Here is a 13,515-nt window from a genome sequence, read left to right as displayed (position 1 = left end):
TGTAAATATAAACGGAATACAATGATTTGCAAATCTTTTTCAACCCATATTCAATTGAATGCACTACAAAGACAAGATATTTGATGTTCAAACTCAATCCATCCATCTATCCATCCATTTTCTAAAGCTTTTTCCCTTTGGGGTCGCGGGTAGCACTGGTGCCTATCTCAGCTACAATCGGGCGGAAGGCAGGGTAAACTTTGGACAAGTCGCCACCTCATCGCAGGGCCAACACAAATAGACAACATTCACAATCACATTCACACACTAGGGCCAATTTAGTGTTGCCAATCGACCTATCACCAGGTGCATGTCTTTGGAAATGGGAGGAAGCCGGAGTACCCGGAGGGAACCCACGCAGTCACAAGGAGGACATGCAAACTCCACACAGAAAGATCCCGAGTCCGGGATTGAACGCAGGACTACTCAGGACCTTCGTATTGTGAGGCAGACGCACTAACCCCTCTTCCACCGTGCGGACAATGCTCAAACTCATGAACTTTTTTTTTTTTTTTGCAAATAATAATTAACTTAGAATTTCATGGCTGCAACACGTGCCAAAGTAGTTGGGAAAGGGCATGTTCACTACTGTGTTACATCACCTTTTCTTTTATCAACACTCAATAAACAATTGGGAACTGAGGAAACTAATTGTTGAAGCTTATTTTATGTAGAGCTTCAGTCGTTCAAAAGTCTGGGGTCTCCGCTGTTGTATTTTACGCTTCATAATGCGCCACACATTTTCGATGGGAGACAGGTCTGGACTGCAGGCAGGCCAGGAAAGTACCCGCACTCTTTTTTTACAAAGCCACGCTGTTGTAACACGTGCTGAATGTGGCATGGCTTTGTCTTTCTGAAATAAGCAGGGGCGTCCATGAAAAAGACGGTGCTTAGATGGCAGCATATGTTGTTCCAAAACCTGTATGTATCTTCCAGCATTAATGGTGCCTTCACAGATGTGGAAGTTACCCATGCCTTGGGCACTAATGCACCCCCATACCGTCACAGATGCTGGCTTTTGAACTTTGCGTCGATAACAGTCTAGATGGTTCGCTTCCCCTTTGGTCCGGATGACACGATGTTGAATATTTCCAAAAACAATTTGAAATGTGGACTCGTCAGACCACAGAACACTTTTCCACTTTGCATCAGTCCATCTTAGATGATCTCGGGCCCAGAGAAGCCGGCAGCGTTTCTGGATGTTGTTGATAAATTGCTTTCGCTTTGCCTAGTAAAGCTTTACCTTGCACTTACAGATGTAGCGACAAACTGTATTTAGTGACAGTGTTTTTCTGAAGTGTTCCTGAGCCCATGTGGTTATATCCTTCAGGGATTGATGTCGGTTTTTGATACAGTGCTGTCTGAGGGATCGAAGGTCACGGTCATTCAATGTTGGTTTCCGGGCATGCAATACTAGTAAAGTACAGTACTGTGCAAACACGTCAAGTGTCAAGCAAAAAGTCAAGACTGATGAAGACTGAGGCTATTTTTCCCATACAGCAGTAACATGATGAGTCACTTCTGTTCACACATTTTGTGATGTTAACTCACCACATGACGCATCATTTCCATAAAAACCCTCAACTCATAAGAACCCAAGCCATTCTTGCTTAAAACAAAATGACAGTGAATGTACAACAGATTAAAGTGGAATAGGACATTAAAATACAAGTCTGATGTGTTTATGTTAGATATTACTAATTAATGTAAAAAATGTTTGATGCTGCATATATGTATTACTATTTTTACTAAAATAAGTCAAAACTTGAACCTTTTTGTGTAGTTCAAATGCACTTTGATTTGAAAAAGGAACATACATTGATGGAAACTTACTGAAAACTGACATTTATTGAAGGTCTGACATTTTTTATATATTGTATTGACAAATACACACCAGAGTCGGTTTGGAGGGACTGGCGGAGATGCGGATGAGGGGACAGGACTGCAGAGTTTGGAGGGACTGGAGGAGGTGCGGATGAGGGAACAGGGCTGCGGAGCTAGCACTGAGCGCTGGGACGGAGAGGCTTTGTGGTGTCTTGGCTGGGTGAGCAGGTGTCGGACACTTCAGTCACACTGGCCGAGAGTGGAGTCTGCTGTCTTGGTTGCTTTGTTGGGTCTGCTCCTGTCTCTGGCCATGCTCCCTCCACCCCAGCGGACGATGGCGTGGAACACCGCAGAGGCCACCACAGTGCATATGTTTCTTTTAGTTTTTATTCATAGCTGTATGTAGAAGTGTCTGGTTGTATCTGCTGCTTTAATGTCCTCTGTGTTCTTTGATGTTTGATGTTTCCCTCTTACACACATGGAAAAGGGCTGTGTACCATGGCTATGAGTTGTTTTGTTCCCTTGGCCTCAGTCTGCACCCCCTCTCCAGGGCCCAGGCTAAGACCGATTTTTTTAATTTTATTTTAATCTTCTATTTTTTTCTCCCATTTCCCCCCCCCCCCTCCTTGTTTACCTGTATCTCATCTTTTTTGTAATCAATCAATCAATCAATGTTTACTTATATAGCCCTAAATCACTAGTGTCTCAAAGGGCTGCACAAACCACCACGACATCCTCGGTAGGCCCACATAAGGGCAAGGAAAACTCACACCCAGTGGGACATTGGTGACAATAATGACCCAGTGGGACGTCGGTGACAATGATGACTATGAGAACCTTAGAGAGGAGGAAAGCAATGGATGTCGAGCGGATCTAACAGGATACTGTGAAAGTTCAATCCACAATGGATACAACACAGTCGCGAGAATCCAGTCCAAAGAGGATCCAAGACACAGCAGCGAGAGTCCCGTTCACAGCGGAGCCAGCAGGAAACCATCCCAAGCGTAGGCGGACCAGCAGCGCAGAGATGTCCCCAGCCGAGCCGGCAGACCCGTCAGCGATCCTGTTCTGTCTCCCTGTAATGTTTGTCTAAACTGGAATGGGATTGTGCTGAAAATTTTAATTTTCCTGAAGGAACTCTCCTGACGGAATAAATAAAGTACTATCTAATCTATCTAATCTAATCTAAATACCTCATGTCAGACTTTCCACCGCAATTTAAGAAAAAAAAACCTAGATAATGATTGTAATATTTTCCTTGTTTTTCTTCTTGAATCCATTGAAGAAATAAGAACAGTTAAAGAGGTTATATTATGCAAAACTAACTTGTCTTAACTGTTGGTACCTGTTTGTTGTGTATTTGGGTTTCTACATAAGTCCAGAAATTGTGAAATCAAACCATCGAAACATGGAGTGGATATTTATAGAACAATCTTGTCTTCATCCAAACTTGCTCCAAACGAGCTGCTTGGAATTTGAGACAATAGTGACGTCCATCTATGTTCTCCCGCTTATCCAAGGTCAGGTCGCCGGGGCAGCAGCCTAAGCAAAGAAGCTCCTCCTCAGTTCCTCACGGTGGATTCTGAGGAGTTCACAGGAAAGCTGGGAGACATAGTCCCCCCATTGTGTCCTGGGTCTTCCACCTGTGTGAAGTTTGCCCCCGCGCCTCTCGCAAAGTTCTGTTGAAATAATCTAATTTGTTTGTGCTGCGTTTGTGCAGTTAAAATGGTCGTTTGTGCTGCTTTTGTTTTCGAGTTTTTAACGTTTATTTTATAGGTCAATCAAAACTCACCCAGCCGCCCTGTTCTCAAACTTAAGTCCAAATTAAGCCAAAATTGTATAATTTGTTTGTGCTGCAAACAATTTGGTTGAGCTATAACAGTTTTTATGTTATTAACGTTTTATGTTTTCTAAGTTATTAACATGTAATTAAGTTATTACATGTCAACAGTCCCAAACATTTGTGCTGGTTTGTGCAGTTGAAATGGTTGTTAGTGCTGCTTTGGTTTCTGAATTATTAAAGACTACTCTATAGGTCAATCAGAGGCCACCCAGACTCCCACTTTCTCCAAATTAAACCAAAATACTCTATTTTGTTTTTCCTGCGATTGTGCAGTTGAAATGTTTGTTTGTGCTGCTTTTAGTTCATTAATAACTCAGAAACAAAAGAAACACAAACAACAATTACATTATGATAACATAAAACACACAATTACTTAAAAACTATAATAGTTAAACCAAAAATGTTTGCAGCAAAAACAAATTAGACTATTTTGGCTTAATTTGGAGACCTTTGATAGACCGATGAAATAATCTTTATGAACTCAAAAGAAAAAAACACAAACGATCATTTCAGCTTCATAAATCAGCACAACAGAGCACAAACGAATAAGACTATTTCAACATAGTTTTGTGAGAGGCGCGGGGTCAACTTCACGCAGGTGGTTCTTCCCCGTGCCCTTCTACTAGTCAGACGTGCCCTAAACTAGAGGTGGAACCAAGTCATTGTTTTGCAAGTCATATGAAAGTCTCAAGTCTTTTCCCTCAAGTCCCAAATCAAGACAGGCAAGTCCTGAGTCTAGTCCAAAGTCAAGACTGGAAAGTCTCAAGTCAAGTCCCAAGTCCTGCATTTTGAGTTTTGAGTCTTTTCAAGTCTTTTTAACCACAGACTAATACATTTAAACAGATTATTTATGCTTTTAAAACGCTGTATTTACTTATTAAAACAAGTGCATTTTAAATTGCAGGACAAAAAAGTGCTGACATTGCACTTCATAATAGCACTATTAACCAGTCCTTCTAAACATTTAACTCATTCCTTTACAGAATAAACATATTTGAAAAAACAATTCATAGTCGCCACTAAAGAATGGCGACTAAGAAGTTAGCAGAAGAAATGGAAGAGGTGAAAAAGTCTCTGAATTTCATGTCAGAGGAACTGTGCAAAGCAGCAAATGGGCCTTCTGGACTTAATTGATGAAATTAAGCAGCTGAAGGCAATAATCAAAGACAAACACAAGATTGAAGAACTTGAAAGAAGAGTGGACAATCTAGAGCAGTACTCCAGGATGGATGACCTGGTTATTTCTGGGCTGGAGACAAGCCACCGCTCATATGCACGGATCACAGCAGGTGACAAGGAGGGAGAAGATGCACCAAGAGGTGAGCTGCACACCCTTGAGCAGCAAGTCATCAACTTCTTCAATAACAAAGGAATTCCAGTAAGCAGTTCAAGTATAGCTGCTTGCCACACCATCCCACTGAAACAGAACAACAGATCCAACATCATCATCCGCTTTGTGAGTAGAAAACATAAAATTGAGATGCTTACGCTGGGAAAAAAATTGATAGGCACAGGAGTGTATGTAAATGAACATCTCACAAAGAAAAACGCAGAAATTGCAAGACAAGCCAGGATCTTGAAAAAGGGAAAGCGAATCCAGGACACATGGACAAGGAACTGTAAAGTAATGATCAGATTGAATGGTCCACCAGAACAAGCAAGGGTATTAGTGGTCAGAGACCTGAAGGAACTTGAACAATATAAATCATGGGTGTCAAACTCCGGCCCGTGGGCCAAATTTGGCCCGCCGTGTAGTTTCACTTGGCCCTTGAGGCAATATCAAATTAACATTAGAGCTGGCCCGCCGCTGTAACACCGCATTCACCGCTAATACTCTTACTTGCCAACCCTCCCGATATTCCCGGGAGACTCCCGAAGTTCAGTGCCCCTCCCGAATTTCATCCGGGACAACAATATTTGGGGTGGGCTTTAAAGGCAATGCCTTTGGCGTACTCTACAACCTGTCTCCACGTCTGCTTTTCCTCCATACAAACAGCGTGCCGGCCCAGTCACATAATATATGAGGCTTATACACACATAAGTGAATGCAAGGCATACATGGTCAACAGCCATACAGGTCACACTGAGGGTGGCCGTATAAACAACTTTAACACCGTTACAAATATGCGCCACACTGTGAACCCACACCAAACAAGAATGACACATTTCGGGAGAACATCTGCACCGTAACACAACATAAACACAACAGAACAAATACTCTTCCGGGACGCTACAATATACATCCCCCGCCATCACCAAACCCCACCCACCTGTATTTATTATCAACCCCACCGCCGAAAAGAGGCATTCAATTTTTATGTAAATTTTATTTGATATGCCATTTATATTTTTTAATCATTATTATTATTTGAACCTCGATTTTGCATGTCACTATAAAGTTATATAAGTCTTGCTTGTTCAAAATTCAATGCAAAACTTGTTTGGGTCTCTATTAAAAGGTTAATTTGTTCAACCTCGGCCCACGGCTTTGTTCGGTTTTAAATTTTGGCCCACTCTGTATTTGAGTTTGACACCCCCTGATATAAATGAAACAGATGATCATGATAAGGATCACAAAATTCAAGTATTTCGACTTTCATGATCATAAATGCTATGAGTTAGAAAATAACATTGACCCAGATATTCACTTCTATCAGGACTCTAATGCGGACTGTGAGTATTATACTGAAGAACAGTTTAATTAAAATGTTAAAATGGAAGGATTTTCAGTCATTCATTTCAACAGCAGGAGTCTTTATAGTAACTTTTCAAAATCAAAGAGTATCTTAAACAAATACAGCAAAGGTTTACCATTATAGCAATTTCAGAGACTTGGTTGAATGATAGTAAGGAATTACTGGATGGTTTACAGGGATACGAAATGTTTTGGCAAAACAGGATAAACAAAAGGGGAGGAGGTATTGTATTGTTTGTGATGTCCTCTTTCAAATGTAGGCTGATTGCTGACATGACAACTGCTATTGACAACCTGATGGAATGTGTAACTATTGAAATCAGTGTTGAAAGATCCAAAAACATATTAATTAGTTGTATTTATAGAACTCCTGGAACATGCATTGATCAATTTAATAAGAACATGTTTGAGTTATATGAAAGACATAATGATAAGGTGATCTTGATTTGTGGTGACTTCAACATTGATTTGATGAAATTTAATGATCACATGAAAACCACTGATTTTGTTTATCTTATGTTTAGCTTGAGTTTCTTTCCACTAATTGTAAAACCTAGCAAAATAACAAAGGACAGCTTGACACTAATTGACAATATTTTTATAAATGTATTTGATGGGAAGAGAAAAAGTGGACTCTTAGTGACTGATGTAAGTGATCACTTTCCTGTTTTTACAGTGATCCAAATGAACAACCAGCAAAACTTACAAACAAAAAGACAAATAAATAATTTTGTTAGAATAAAATCACCAGAAGCAGTTAAGGCATTCAAGGCTGATCTTTTAAATCAAGATTGGCAAAATGTTTTTGTGGAGGATACTAATGAAGCATACGATACATTCCTGGATATATTTCTGACACTTTAAGACCATTATTGTCCAGTGAGAGAATATAAGTTAAATACTAAAATGAGGGAGAAACCATGGATAACAAGGGGTTTAGTAAAAGCCTGTAAAATAAAAAAATAGGCTTTACAAGGAATTTATTAAGAATCAAACAAAGGAAAATGAGGATAAATATAAAAAGTATAAAAACAGATTGACATGTATCATGAGGCTGCAACAAAAAAACTATTATGAACAATTGCTGCATAAACATAAAATAATGTCATTGAAACCTGGCATGTGCTTAATACTATGATAAAAAATCTAACAAAAAGGATTTTACAGCATATCTGGTAAAAGAGGACAACTCAATTATTGAAAATATAGAAGAAATAGCTGAGGAATTCAATAAGTTTATTGTGAATGTTGACACAAATTGGCCATCCATCCATCCATTTTCTACCGCTTATTCCCTTTCGCCAAAAAATATTAATTTTATTATCAAGGATGAGAAAAAGTTAAAGCGTGTATCTGACATAAAAAATGTTTTTGTTTCTTGGCGGAGTTTGTGAAAGTGATGTGTTAGAAGTGGTCAAAAATTAAAAAAAAAAAAAAATCTGTCGATGGTAACAACGTGGATATGTCACTTGTTAAAGAAGTGATGGATTGTGTCCTGAAGCTGTTTACTTATTTATGTAAAAGATCTTCATCAACTGGAATTTTTCATGACAAAATGAAAATTGCAAAAAGTTATTCCAATTTATAAAAATGGTGATAAACATATGGTCTCAAATTACAGACTTGTGTCCTTACTACCTCAATTTGCAAAAATTATTGAGAAAATATTTGTAAATAGGCTTGATAAGTTCATTGACAAACATGAGCTATTGAATGACCATCAGTATGGGTTCAGGAGTAATCGATCTACAGCTCTAGCAGTGATGGACTTTGTAGAAAACATAGCTACAGCAATAGAAAAAGAGCAACACACCGTTGGAGTATTTATTGACTTATGTAAAGCTTTTGACACAATCGATCATTCCTTACTTCTGCAAAAATTGGAAAACTATGGCATAAGGGGTGTTTTACAACAGTGGTTAAGTAGTTATTTAAGTAACAGATCTCAATACGTGGAAATTAATAAGATTAAATCACAGTCAAGAAGAGTAACTTGTGGGGTTCCACAAGGCTCGGTATTGGGACCTAAGTTATTTATACTTTACCAAAATGATATTTGTTCACTATGTAATAAATTAAAATGTATTATGTTTGCAGATGATACAAATGTATATTGTTCAGGAGAAGAATTGAAGGAAGTTTTAAGGATAATAGAGGTTGAGTTAATTCAGCTTAAAAAATGGTTTGCTATTAATAAGTTATTATTAAATGATAAGAAAACTAAATTTATGGTGTTTAGTGGTGCAAGGACAAATTGTGAAGCAAAATTAAAATTAAATGAAGTGGAAATTGATAGAGTATATGAAACGAAATTCTTGGGAATAATAATTGATCATAAACTGTGTTAGAAACCGCATATTGAATATAAAAAATGGGAAAAATATCCAAATCTATTGCTATTCTTTATAAAGTAAGACACATGCTGAATAAGAAATGCCTGCATATGTTGTATTATTCTTTTATTTTTCCATATTTAACATATTGTGTTGAAATTTGGGGAAATGTTTATAAAACAAACATAGACCCAATAATAAAACTCCAAAAAAGGGTCATTAGAATAATACACAAAGTGTGCTTCTATGAACATACCAATCCATTATTTATAAGTTCAAGTGTATTAACATTTTCAGACATTGTGTTTTTAAAAACAATGGAAATTATGTTTCGAGTAAAGAACAACAGCCTTCCAGCTTGTATTCTTGGGCTACTTCATTTAAGAGGAGAAAACTATAATTTACGGGGGATATTGATTTTTGAAATAGGTAAAGCGAGAACGAATATAAAATACGAATGTATTACAGTTTTTGGAGTTAAATGGTGGAACAAGCTCAGTGATGAGCAGAAGACATGCACTTCTTAGGTAAGGTTTAAGAAAACCTTGAAAGATGAAATAATTGAAAATTATAAAATATAGTAACAATTACTTTCATCCCATTGATTTTTTTTTTTTAACATTGATGTTCCAGGCAATATAGTTTTCAGTGAAGGTATAGGATAGGCAAATATAAGCTTTGGCTTCAGCCTATTCCTTTTTCGGTCATTTTTTTTTTTTTTTTGTGTGTGTAAATGTGTATGATTGTTTACGTATAACCTGTACTGTAAAACTGATCACACAAAATGGTTGATTGATTTGATTGATTATATGACCGAAATAAACTTATTTAATTCATTCATTCATTCATTCATTCAATTTGCACAAAAGTGTTAACTTTTTATTTCCATGGCATATTGTATTGTAACTAGTTCCACAGCAGTTTCTATCCTGTTCTTACCTTATCTCATTAATCTCATCTCATACTGTATATGTGTTGATGTGTGCATACACATGAAAAACATAACACATAGATGAACATAACAATGAACAGAGTTGTACTTTTTAGATGTCAGGGCCCTATGCAATATGTACACATATTCCTAATATAGTATACATTTTAACTGACCTTTATTTGACTATGTTTGTCTTTTTGTAGGTGACTAAAATACACGGTGCTGCTGACTGCCATCTAACGTTAAGTTACTGTGCGTGATACATTGACTAATGTAACGTTATGTATAGGTACCTCATGCAACCCTGCTTAAAAAAAAAATTACTTTACAAAAAGTATGAATAAGGTAGCGAACTGCAGTGGACGCAACAGTTTGTAGTGTTTGCCACGACGTCATGACCATCGACATCTTATAAATAGACGCAGCATTGACTGCTGTGACGCGAGAAATTCGGCAGCCATCTTGAAAGAGTGATGAGGAACCGGCGAGCAGCCTAAACTGACAGTTGACAGGTAGAAAACAAAGATGGTGTTCAGCGTTTTCCTGCTCAAATGATACTGAAAAGTACATACAGGTTGTTATCATAGATGCCCACCTGTCAATAAATTCTAAGTTTATGATTATTTGCAAAAAAAAAAAAAGTTTTTCAGTTCAAGCATTACATATCTTTTCTTTGCAGTATATTCAATTGAATATAAGTTGATAAGGATTTGCAAATCATTGTATGCTGTTTTTATTTACGAATTACACAATGTGCCAACTTCACTGGTTTGGGGTTTTGTACATTTTCTGCACTTACTGAATGGGGACTTCAAATACAGTAAAACAGGTAACAGGCAAAATAAGTAGGTTTTGCGTAACATGACCCATTGAATTCAGGCTTAAAATACATAGTATATGCTTTATTTAAGATAAGAAAATCAGTGACAGGGTGAATCGTGGTGCGGCGAAGGACGACTATATTGGATAAGTTGTTGATTAATTGTTTAAATAATTTTGTAGATGTATAAATATATATCCTTAATATCCTGTATGAGTTGAAGTGAAGTGAAGTGAATTATATTTATATAGCGCTTTTCTCTAGTGACTCAAAGCGCTTTACATAGTGAAACCCAAGTTGAATATTGAGAAATGTGGAAGTAGTAATTCTCATGATCAGTTTGTAAAATGGGGAATTTTGGCTAAAGCCTGGGGGATTTTTAGGTGGCTGTGCAATATGAGTTAAAGTCTCTTAAACGTTTTATGTTGAAATAATTCGAATGAGTTGAGAAATGTGGTAGATCCATCCATCCATCCATCATCTTCCGCTTATCCGAGGTCGGGTCGCGGGGGCAGCAGCCTAAGCAGGGAAGCCCAGACTTCCCTATCTCCAGCCACTTCGTCTAGCTCTTCCCGGGGGATCCCGAGGCGTTCCCAGGCCAGCCGGGAGACATAGTCTTCCCAACGTGTCCTGGGTCTTCCCCGTGGCCTCCTACCAGCTGGACGTGCCCTAAACACATCCCTAGGGAGGCGTTCGGGTGGCACATCGAGAGGAGCCAGATGAGGTGGTTCGGGCATCTGGTCAGGATGCCACCCGAACGGAGAGAAATGTGGTAGAAGATAAGTGTAATAGAATGTTGGTGAATGCCAGCTGATGTCCTGCCCATCAGTTACTACTACTGTTTATTGCAGGTACATCTATTAAAAAGAACGAATCACAACGCAGCCAATGTTCGTAGGCAGTAAAAAGATGCAGTTTTCTGAATCCTTTCCAAATTCCTGATTGATTGGTTGAAACTTTTATTAGTAGATTGCACAGTACAGTACATATTCCGTACAATTGACCACTAAATGGTAACCCCCGAATACGTTTTTCAACTTGTTTAAATCGGCAACTAACAATACCACGAATTACAGTGAATTGATTTACGTTAATCATCCATCCATTTTCTACCGCTTATTCCCTTTCGGGGTCGCGGGGGGCGCTGGCGCCTATCTCAGCTACAATCGGGCGGAAGGCAGGGTACACCCTGGACAAGTCGCCACCTCATCGCAGGGCCAACACAGACAGACAGACAACATTCACACTCACATTCACACACTAGGGCCAATTTAGTGTTGCCAATCAACCTATCCCCAGGTGCATGTCTTTGGAAGTGGGAGGAAGCCGGAGTACCCGGAGGGAACCCACGCATTCACGGGGAGAACATGCAAACTCCACACAGAAAGATCCCGAGCCTGGATTTGAACCCAGGACTGCAGGAACTTCGTATTGTGAGGCAGACGCACTAACCCCTCTGCCACCATCCATCCATCCATTTTCTACCGCTTATTCCCTTTCGGGGTCGCGGGGGGCGCTGGCGCCTATCTCAGCTACAATCGGGCGGAAGGCGGGGTACACCCTGGACAAGTCGCCACCTCATCGCAGGGCCAACACAGAGACAGACAACATTCACACTCACATTCACACACTAGGGCCAATTTTAGTGTTGCCAATCAACCTATCCCCAGGTGCATGTCTTTGGAACCGTGAAGCGTTAATCAATTCATGGTAATGCTAGTTGCCTTCGTGTTTATGCTGGTGAAAGACTTACTTACTGCTTTGAACAAACATGTATTAACTTCATACACATTCTTGATAGTCTATCCGACCAGACGAAATAAGACCTCACCTGTTTGTTCGCTACGAGAATCACAGCCGGACGAGCACAACAGCTCTCCCGTGTCGTCCTTTGCCGCCCCGGTCCCATACCGTGTGGGGGCTGCATGACGGTCACTCGCTGCCAGCAGACGGTCCGATTCCATCTAGCAAACAAACACCTTTCCTTTTCCTGCTTTTAACCTTCGAGTGTAAAAGTACACAAGTTGTTTGTAAACGCGTCGCTGGGCACATTTTAATCCATAGCGAGTTTAAAAAGGCTTGCACTGTTTGGTGGTTAAAACGTGTGTTTAGGAAGTTAACGTCTGCTCTGTAAAGTGTCACTTGTTAGCGCGGAAAGGGTCACTCCAAATATCAGTTGTACCGACACCATGGGGTGGTATCGGATTGGTAGAGGGCACGTTTTCTGATTAAAACTTGACGTTATCGACACTATTTATTTACTTGGTATCGGATCCATTCTAAAATCTGCAGTATCGCCCACCCCTACTTTACACCGATTTCCTCATTCTAATAATAAACTCCTCCCCCATGGTGGTAGGTATTTTAAAAAAGTGTACACATATTTTTTATTAGCAGGTTTTTACTTGAATCTTTCCCACATAGAAATAACAAAGTGTGTATATAAGAATAACCTTACTGATAAAGACCCCTCTCGCTGACGTCACATTCCACTCAATTACCCACAATGCTAATTTACCATCCGCCATTGCTGATGGGGACTGTTTCCACATAGACATCTTATAGGTAGACACAGCATTGGCTGCTCTGACGCGAGAAATTCGGTCGCCATCTTGAAGTGGTGATGAGGAGCCGGCGAGCAGCCTAAACTGAGAGTTGGCAGGTAGAAAACAAAAATGCCGGGCTGGTGTTCAGCGTTTTCCTGCTCAAATGAGCGGACTTTACTTACATTAACGTATTATTGGTTGTACTTTGTGAAAATAATATTACCACAGAGTTGAGAAGGAACAAAGATCTTCAATAGTACTGAAATCGTAGCTGCTAGCAAAAAAGAGTATGACCATAATAGAATTGATTGTCAATTAAATTAATTGCATTTAAAAATGTTAGACTTGAATAAGTCTTGGAGTCCTGTTCACGAGTGGGGGAAGACTGGATCGTGAGATCGACAGGCGGATCGTCTTCAATAATGCGGATGTCGGACCAATCCGTTGTGGTGAAGAAGGAGCTGAGTCGGAAGGCAAAGCTCTCAATTTATCGGCCAATCTACATTCCCATCCTTACCTG

The 13,515-nt window shown here is 39.3% G+C and overlaps 1 protein-coding gene across 1 annotated transcript in view; it reads right to left on the bottom strand.

Annotated features, from left to right (window-relative positions):
* tpcn2 (two pore segment channel 2) overlaps positions 1–12,686 on the bottom strand; it is a 102,895-nt gene extending 90,209 nt beyond the window's left edge. Inside the window, exon 1 of the mRNA XM_061884584.1 lies at positions 12,281–12,686. Within this exon, the coding sequence (XP_061740568.1) occupies positions 12,281–12,413 (133 nt within the window). The 5' untranslated portion in view covers positions 12,414–12,686. The remainder of the gene's footprint in view (positions 1–12,280) is intronic.
* Positions 12,687–13,515: the final 829 nt, after the last annotated feature.

Source organism: Nerophis ophidion, linkage group LG02 (assembly GCF_033978795.1).
Source record: "Nerophis ophidion isolate RoL-2023_Sa linkage group LG02, RoL_Noph_v1.0, whole genome shotgun sequence".
NCBI classification, from domain to species: Eukaryota; Metazoa; Chordata; class Actinopteri; order Syngnathiformes; family Syngnathidae; genus Nerophis; species Nerophis ophidion.
The sequence above is the reverse complement of the archived record's forward strand: the minus strand, read 5'-3'. Positions and strand labels throughout refer to the sequence as shown.